The 9,474-nt window shown below is 35.3% G+C and overlaps 1 protein-coding gene across 1 annotated transcript; it reads left to right on the top strand.

The window, feature by feature from the left end:
* Positions 1 to 2,981: 2,981 nt before the first annotated feature.
* On the top strand, positions 2,982 to 9,254 carry LOC143567957 (protein argonaute 1-like). Its single transcript, XM_077054228.1, has 22 exons — positions 2,982 to 3,063; positions 3,548 to 4,293; positions 4,356 to 4,564; positions 4,658 to 4,807; positions 4,900 to 5,033; positions 5,120 to 5,229; positions 5,315 to 5,421; positions 5,511 to 5,649; positions 5,727 to 5,843; positions 5,920 to 6,027; positions 6,101 to 6,172; positions 6,269 to 6,391; positions 6,490 to 6,658; positions 6,741 to 7,000; positions 7,112 to 7,254; positions 7,335 to 7,397; positions 8,028 to 8,091; positions 8,172 to 8,307; positions 8,397 to 8,470; positions 8,559 to 8,653; positions 8,743 to 8,774; positions 9,023 to 9,254. Exons 2-22 carry the CDS (start codon positions 3,556 to 3,558, stop codon positions 9,229 to 9,231), a joined length of 3,252 nt encoding a protein of 1,083 aa, XP_076910343.1. The 5' UTR covers positions 2,982 to 3,063; positions 3,548 to 3,555; the 3' UTR covers positions 9,232 to 9,254.
* The last annotated feature ends 220 nt before the right edge of the window (positions 9,255 to 9,474 follow it).

The raw sequence follows: 9,474 nt of genomic DNA on the forward strand, positions 1-9,474 counted from the left end.
GCCCACACCAGCCACCTGCGTTGGTGTGTTTGTTGGTTAACATACAAAAGCTGTTAATTAAATAAAGAAGGCAGAAACCCCCAAAACCCTTGATGAACCCTAGAAATCTTTAACCGATCAACTAGTTATTGATTGTTCAATTAAGCAAAGGGATTATGAACTTGGATCACAAGTGACCAAGAACAACATACCAATTACCTTAAACAGTGAACAAGCAATGACTAATTAGGGTTATGACAGCCGGAAAGAACTCGATCAAAACAGCCACAACCAAACCACGTTAGTATAATTGATGTTTGGGGTTAAGATGGCGCTGGTTTCAGGAAGCTAACTGTACGTTTAATTGTATTTTAGTGATCGTTACATAGTATCTTCGTGAACGGTTTAGGTCAGCTAGGTTTTAATAAGCAAAGTGAATCAATAATGATCGATATAATATAATTAGATTGTCAGTGAGGTCGTTTAGGGAAAGATTAACAAGTATTGAGAGTTGATTTCCAAAAATATGATGAGAATTGTGGTCCAAGAATGATAAACGGGTCTCGGGCATGGGCTCAGATCAAGAATATGGGCTTGGGTTATTGGGTAAAAGGGTTAAAAATACTATTATAACAGAATTTGCAAAATGGCCTTTGGAGATTAGGGTTGGAGAAACTAGGAGGTTAAAGTTTAGTGCGGGGGTGGAAATTGAATATTTTCAAAGTTATTGGTAATATATTAAATAAATAATGAAAAAATATTAATAAAATAAAATTATCTCAAATATCGATAAAATATCCTGAATATAAAACGGGTCGGGTAATATAGATTTTGAAAACCCGCGTTGTTACATATCTATTGGTATTTTTTGTCTATTGTCATATAAATTTATAAATTATAAGGAAATACGATTTAAATCTATCTATTTATTTTTTCAGTTAATTTAGTAAACTATACATATATGTGTTATATTGTAAGGATAGTATATACTAATCACTTTCAAATATATTAAAGTTTATCATATTTAGTTTCCTGGGTTTTTTTTATCAAGGATTGGTTCGAGTTTGTTTGGAACTTAAATTTGATTGTTACGGGTTAAAAGTTGGTATATAGATCATCTGATACAAATTAACTACATTTTGCTCAAATTTGTTACCAGTAAAAAATGAGTCATCTGAATATTTTTAAAAATTTAAGAATACAAATAGATTTGTCGTTAAACTTGTTACAGGTTCAAGGTTTTGACTTGAAAATGTGAAACAAATAAAAGTTAGAATTTCAAATGTGATTGGGGTTCGAATTTATTTTTAAGAACATTTTTGAAAATAGTCAAAAGATTCAGGATTTTGCACATTGAGTATTTTTCCCATTGCTATTAAAATTTAAGAAAAAATGACAAATACTTCCGACATGTCACATCCAGGCCTATCTATGCTTCTAACTTTAATCATATTAGAAACATTTGTGGCAGCATTGACTTTTCCTTTAATAAGACTGTAAGGTATGGCACCGCCTTACCGATGAAAAAGTGTACGTGGCAGGCGGTGCCGGCGGTGGACACCGTCCCGCTCATATTGGTGCCGCCGGCGGTGATTTTTTGTTGGTGAAATCTGCGATAAACATGCCGATATATTTGACAATTTTTCAAAACAAAAACATCATTTTATTTAATATAATATAAATGGTTAACTTTTTCTTTTATTTATAATAAAAATTGCTTAGGACTCATTAAAACTTACAAAGAATGGAAAATAAGATGTAAATGCCACACATAGAGAGAAGAGAGATGATGGTGAAGGAGTTTGGGAAGGTGGGTGTTAAGGGATTGGGTTATTAGTATTTAATATTATTTTTGTTTAATTTTTGGTTTTAGTTTTAGTTATATTAAATGAATGTAATTATTATTTTTATTTAGTTATATTAATTTAAGTGAATGTGATTTTGTTTTTATTTAGTTAAATGAAAGTAATTTTATTTATATTTTGTTCATAATTTTAGTTGCATTAACTTAATTTAATTTATATAGATATTATTATTTTATTTGAAAATATAAGGAAATGGTGAATTGGTGACTATTACCATTTCCTTATTGTTGTATAAGAGAGTGGATTGAAATGTAATATGATGTGGCGCCGACGTGTCACTCTAAAGTAAGAAGTAAAATGATATCCACACCTTATAGCCTAATAATCAGAATGTTGTACGTGAAGCATGTCATACAAAGTTATGCCAAAGTGAATAAAAACATTCACAAAATTGAACAGGTTAACCTGTTATTTTTTTTTCAATTGACAAAGTCGAGAAGCCCCTCAAACTTATCAAAATCTTTTTCATAGTGTAGCTCAAAACTATTATTATATGAGAAGTATTCCCCGAAATTGGTTAATAACCAAATGTCTTTCAGTTATACATATATAATACTGAGAATAAATTTCCAATCGATGGAGTGTTCTTGTGTATGTTTTTGCACGTGCATTATTTTTTATTAAGTTCATTCTCTTTTTTTTGGAAAAAATCATTTTGTAATATATAATATAAAATCAATTTATTTATAATGATACAAGTATAAATGTAAGTAATACGTTATTCTATATATATATTATGTATTGTTTTATTTATATGTTAATTATTTAGATTATCCCGTGCGTTACACGGGCTCTAAAGCTAGTAATCTAATATTCAAATATATCATCAAAGAGTTTACTATTTTTAGCGGTGTAGCACACAGGGTTAATAAGGTCTCTAAATTGTCGTTATTATCAAGAGTTAGCATAGTTATTTACACCACCCGTAAGTCGTAACCATAAGAAAGAAAGAAAGAAAGAAAGAAAGAAAGAAAGAAAACTAGAATGAAAACATACATTGAGTGAGTTGACTCGGAGTGAAAACCTAGGGACTAAATAATGATTTTTCCGAGACCTACCACCACAGCTTTAAGTAGGAGAGAGATTTTTGGGGGGGGGTCATTCTTTATTTATTTAAGACAAGGGGGGGTTTCTTTCTCTTTCTTAGGGTTTTCAACTGCCGATCAGATCTGCTTCATTGTGCCTCTTTATCTCCTCCGATCTCTGCCGATTTCGTCAGGTATATCTTCGATTGCTTCTTTAAACACTCGTTTCTTTTCGATTCTCAACCTATGTGCTTGAATCGCTACTACTTAGTTAACCTTGATTTTGAAGTCTTTCTTTATTTCACTCTATGTGTGTTTGATTCTCAAACAGTGGAATGTGATTTTGAAGTTTTTGTATAGTGAATTTGTTTGTTTGATTTTTCCTCACGAGTGTTGAGTATGATGTAATGTGTGAGCTTTTTGTTGACTTTTGGATCCAGGAGAATATTTTTTTATGTGGATTTTATACTTCTTTTTTTTTAAACCGGAGTTTTTGAAAGCTTTTCTTGCTTTTGACAGGTGCTTTGTGTGATCCTGTTTTTGTTTATAGTTTTTTAGATGAATTTGTTATTATAATAGATAGGGTTTAGTTTATGAAGAGTTTAACTAGTTTACTATTTGATGTTGTATCTTGTTCTATGATGAGCTGAAGCTGATAATGGTTTCTGTATGTTTTAGCTGTCACAATGGTGAGAAAGAGGAGAACTGAAGCTCCCGGTGGTGGTGGTGAAGGCTCGGAGCCTCAGGATGCTGGCTACGGTCAAAGTCAAGGCAGTGGGGCTCAAAGGCCACCTGCTCAACAACAGCAACAGTATCAACAGCAGCAACAAGGTGGTTACCAAGGAAGAGGTCAGCAGGGTGGTTATCAAGGAAGAGGTCAGCAGGGTGGTTACCAAGGCGGTCAAGGTGGTTACCAAGGTGGCCAGCCTCAAGGAGGAAGAGGCTGGGGTAGCAGGGGTGGATATGGTGGTGGAGGACCACAACGGGGCGGTGATCCGCAACAGTATTATGGTCGACCACCTGATCAACCGCAGCAGAGCCCCCCTAGAGGAACTGCACCACCACAGCGCCGTGGTAGACCTGCACCTCAGTATTCTGGTGGACCTTCTAGGCCGCCCGTTCCCGAGCTGTACCAAGCTACACATGCTCCTCAACAGCCTGTGGCGGCATTGCAGTCAACACCACCACCTGAAGTGAATGCTGAATCTTCATCTTCCATCAAGCAGACGGTGGATGAGACAGCTGGTCAGTTGCAGCAGCTATCTGTGCACCAAGAAGAGCCCAGTCAGCAAGTGGCACCTGCCTCTTCCAAATCATTGAGGTTTCCTTTGCGTCCAGGAAAAGGCCGTGTGGGTGAAAGTTGCATTGTCAAAGCTAATCACTTTTTTGTGGAACTGCCTGATAAGGATCTGCACCAATATGATGTAAGCTTTTGTTTTTCACTGTTTGTTTGTTTAAGTTATATTAACTATTTTGAATTGTGTAGGTGACTATTAATCCTGAGATGACTTCACGTGGAGTGAATCGTGCTGTAATGGCACAACTAGTGACTCTGTACCGTGACTCTCATCTTGGAAAGAGGCTTCCTGCATATGATGGAAGAAAGAGTTTGTATACTGCTGGACCGCTTCCTTTTGTTTCAAAGGAGTTCAAGATCACTCTTCTAGATGAAGATGATGGTTCTGGCAACGCCAGGTCAGCATTTTGGTTATCTTTTTCAATCTTTAATCATTTAAACATCGCACAATTTTGAACATGTATTATAAGATTTGCAATTTATTGATGCAGGAGAGAACGGGACTTCAAAGTTGTGATCAAGCTGGTTTCACGTGCGGATTTGCATCATCTGGGATTGTTTTTAGCAGGGAGACAAGCTGATGCGCCACAGGAAGCACTTCAGGTTTTGGATATTGTGTTGCGCGAGTTACCTACTAATCGGTATGTAGTTAGTTACACCTATCTTTAGTTGATATCTTCAGGTATATGTATGTAATGACTTACTGATTATTGTTTGCTGTAACCTTTTGTAGGTACTCGCCTGTGGGACGGTCATTCTATTCTCCTGATTTGGGTCGTAGACAACCACTTGGCGAGGGGCTTGAAAGCTGGCGTGGGTTTTATCAAAGCATAAGGCCTACACAAATGGGGTTGTCGTTGAATATTGGTTAGTTGCCCTTTGATTAATATTAATCTGTATTGGTTTTTCATGAAGTTTGTGTAACTTTTGTAATTGTGCATGTTGATTTTCAGATATGTCTTCGACTGCATTTATTGAGCCGCTGCCTGTGATTGACTTTGTCACACAACTTCTGAATAGGGATGTTTCTGCAAGACCTTTATCTGACTCAGACCGTGTGAAGGTAACTTTTATTTACTTTTTCAAATATATCTAAAACTGCAAAATAACAATATTCTTTCTTTATAATTTTCAAATACATTGACCAGATTAAGAAGGCACTGAGAGGTGTCAAAGTTGAAGTCACTCATCGTGGAAACATGCGTAGGAAGTATCGCATATCTGGCTTAACATCACAAGCGACACGGGAACTTAAGTGAGAACCTTATTCTAATTTTCAGTTTCAATCTTTTGTGTTGACTAAAGTATGACGTGTGGTTGATTATTTTATTTGTTATGTATCAGTTTTCCAGTTGATGAAAGAGGTACATTGAAGTCCGTGGTTGAATACTTCAGAGAGACTTATGGATTTTCCATTCAACACGTTCAATGGCCGTGCCTGCAAGTTGGCAATTCCCAGAGACCAAATTATCTACCTATGGAGGTTCACATTACTTCTTTATATTCAAATACATATTATCTTGACATTAAAGATATTTTAATGTTCTTTTTAATTTGCAGGTCTGCAAAATTGTTGAGGGTCAGAGGTACTCAAAGAGGTTAAACGAACGCCAGATCACCGCCCTTCTTAAGGTGACGTGTCAGCGCCCTCAAGAAAGAGAGGGTGATATTCTCAAGGTTTGTTTTTTTTTTATGTATTTTTTTTGTTATTGAAATGTGTAACGAATTTAATCAAGTGCATAACCTTTTGCAGACTGTTAGACACAATGCTTATGGACAAGATCCTTACGCTAAAGAATTTGGAATCAAAATCAGCACACAGCTGGCATCTGTTGAAGCCCGAATTTTACCTCCTCCAAGGGTAAATTAGTCGGCTAGCTACACATTTTTTCATTCTTTTAACTATTTGCTAAATATTTCATCTGCTTATTTAGCTTAAATATCATGACACTGGCCGTGAAAGGGACTGTCTGCCTCAAGTTGGTCAATGGAACATGATGAACAAGGTAATTTTTTTTGTTATTGTATGTACATGTATACATTTATGATTTTAGTTTATTATCAGACATGCAATGCTTTTAATTTTTTGATATTTGTGACAGAAAATGGTCAACGGTGGAACAGTCAGCAACTGGATTTGCATCAACTTTGCGCGGAACGTTCAAGATAATATCGCTCGTAGCTTTTGTACCGAGCTTGCACAAATGTGCACCATTTCTGGCATGGTATTGTCAGCAACACTTTAAAGTCAAATAGTTGTTGACTGTTTGCTTATTCTCTGTTGACTTATTTTATTTCTTTTCATTTCTGTTTGCTTTTGCAGAACTTTGGCACCGAGCCCGTGCTTCCTCCATTTAGTGGTCGACCTGACCAGGTTGAACGAGTGTTGAAAGCTCGGTTTCATGAAGCCATGACTAAACTTCAGTCCACCAACCGCAAAGAACTCGATTTGCTTATTGTCATTTTACCTGACAACAATGGCTCACTATATGGTATTAACTATTGATCGGTAAAAACTACTCAAAGTTAGCACAATTGTATTTTTCTATAACTCTGCTGTTTGTTTTTGCATAGGTGACCTGAAAAGAATCTGTGAGACTGACCTCGGGATTGTTTCTCAATGTTGTTTAACAAAGCATGTGTTTAGGATGAGCAAGCAATATTTAGCAAATGTTGCGTTAAAAATTAATGTTAAAGTTGGTGGAAGAAACACGGTTCTTGCTGATGCAATTACAAGGAGAATTCCTAATGTTAGTGATGTCCCAACGATTATCTTTGGTGCTGATGTCACTCATCCTCACCCTGGTGAAGATTCTAGCCCATCAATTGCAGCTGTAAGTTTTTATATTTTTTAATCAGAAATTCTCACAGTGACCATTTGTGCAATTTTTTTGTTTTTAATATAATATCGTTTTTAGATCAACCTTATAAACCCTATTTTGTAGGTTGTGGCTTCACAAGACTGGCCTGAAATTACTAAGTATGCTGGATTGGTTTGTGCTCAAGCACATCGTCAAGAACTTATTCAAGATTTGTACAAGGAATGGCAGGACCCAAATAGAGGCAAAGTGTCGGGTGGCATGATTAAGTATGTGTTGTTTATGAATAATTTTTTCTACTTGTTTTATTCAAATATGTTTTTTGAAGTTAATTTATGCATAAATATAGGGAGCTATTGATATCGTTTCGTAGATCAACTGGGCAAAAACCGCAACGAATCATCTTTTACAGGTATTCATTCCTTTTCTTTTATTGTTTTTGTTTTCATTCTTACATTATATGTGTGTGCATTTTTAAAGGTAAACTTTATTTTTGTGTAAATTCATTTTTTAAAGTCACAAGGGCCCCTTCTACATGGTAAGCATTTAGATGCTAAAGTTTTTTACTTTAATTTTGTATATAATCTTTTAACCAATCTTGTTATGCAACGTGGTCCGCATATTTTTTTTTGTTATTCTTCTATAACTTTTTTAATATGCTGTTTTATAACTTTTATATTGTCTTAAGTTTTGTTCAAAATTGATTTGTTAATAGTATATACGAGTGATCGAAGTATATACACATGTCATCAAAATTGTTTCAAGATTTACTTTTTCTTTATTATTATAATTGTTATTATTATTGTTTGTAAAATGACGTTATTACCCCTTTTGCTATTTTTGTTAACATTTTTTCAACATGACTGTGTATCACTGTTTGTATTTTTTACTTAATTTTTTTCTTGGTTTTGTGTACTTTAAAAATTTTTGTAAATAGTCTATGGTTAACAAAATAAGCATCGTGCATTCGTGCGGGCACACTACTAGTCTTTACAATTATACCCACCCTTGCTTAACTGTTGATGTAAATTATATTGTGAAGGGATGGTGTGAGCGAAGGACAGTTCTACCAAGTTTTACTTTATGAGCTTGATGCAATCCGTAAGGTAAATACAATCGTGTATATACTAAATAAATAGTTTTTTGTTTGATCATTTTTGTAATTTTATTCAATTTGTAAATACAGGCTTGTGCTTCATTGGAGCCAAATTATCAGCCTCCGGTGACATTTGTCGTGGTTCAAAAGCGTCATCACACTAGACTCTTTGCAAACAACCACAATGACCGTAGATCTGTTGACAGGAGTGGAAATATACTGCCTGGTATATTTAAAATCATCATCATGTACATCATTTGTATTTTCTTGTATTATACTACTAATTTATTTCATAATTCACAATGTAATCAACAGGCACAGTTGTTGATTCAAAGATCTGTCACCCTACAGAATTTGATTTCTATCTGTGCAGCCATGCTGGAATTCAGGTGCGTTTGGATCTATTTTTGAAACATTTCCTAAATTTTTAAAATTTGTAACTTGACAAAATATGATTAATTGTATTTGACAAGACAGGGTACAAGCCGTCCTGCTCATTACCATGTGCTGTGGGATGAGAACCGGTTTTCAGCTGATGATCTTCAATCACTCACTAATAATCTATGCTACACGTATGTTAATTTATCTCTCATTCTTCTCAGATGTGTTAATTGTTATTGTTTTGTATTTTTTTATCTATGGTTTTTGTTTGTTTTGACAGTTATGCAAGGTGCACACGCTCTGTATCCATTGGTGAGTGTTTTTGTTTTTTTAACATGCCCAAAACTATATAAATTAAAATCAAAACCTTTCAACGAAACTGTTTTAAACAAAGCTTGCATTCAAACGTAGCCAAATCATCATATTTTTGAAGTTGTATAATCTGTGATTTGGCCAAAGAACAAAGAAAAAACCGCTTGAGAAAGACCAGGGTAAAGAATGATCGCTGTTCAATGTGACTAGTAATTTGTGTCCAACGTTTCTGAAATATGTTTATGCAGTGCCACCGGCTTACTATGCTCATCTGGCCGCTTTTCGAGCACGGTTTTACATGGAACCGGATACATCTGACAGTGGATCGATGATCAGTGGGGCTGCTGGTCGTGGGATGGGTGGTGGTAGGAGCACACGTGCGCCAGGTGTCAATGCTGCTGTTAGGCCTCTCCCTGCTCTTAAGGAGAACGTCAAGCGGGTTATGTTCTATTGCTGAATTGTGCTGTGTGATGTTTGACTGGATTTCGAATATTCATGGTGTGTGTTGCTACTTTTGTTTTGACTGGATTTTGATTATGTTGTGTGTTATGCTACTTTTATTCCGGGTTTGGTTTGTAAAACTTTGATTGCTTGGATATGGTTTTGCTTGAATGTTTGATTGGATGACATCTATCTTTTGATTGTGGCTTTTATTATGGCTCTAGGTTTCATGAAGTTAACTGTTGAATAAATGTGATTT

Source organism: Bidens hawaiensis, unplaced genomic scaffold (assembly GCF_021521415.1).
Source record: "Bidens hawaiensis isolate Kalapana, Puna unplaced genomic scaffold, B.hawaiensis_p1.1 tig00023716_1, whole genome shotgun sequence".
NCBI classification, from domain to species: Eukaryota; Viridiplantae; Streptophyta; class Magnoliopsida; order Asterales; family Asteraceae; genus Bidens; species Bidens hawaiensis.

Excerpts from the sequence above, each read along its gene's own strand:
- LOC143567957 (XM_077054228.1), top strand. The coding sequence starts at position 3,556 with ATGGTGAGAAAGAGGAGAACTGAAGCTCCCGGTGGTGGTGGTGAAGGC. Across the intron at positions 6,028-6,100 it reads GAATTTTACCTCCTCCAAGG|CTTAAATATCATGACACTGG; the intron begins GTAAATTAGTCG and ends CTGCTTATTTAG. Across the intron at positions 8,654-8,742 it reads ACTAATAATCTATGCTACAC|TTATGCAAGGTGCACACGCT; the intron begins GTATGTTAATTT and ends TTGTTTTGACAG.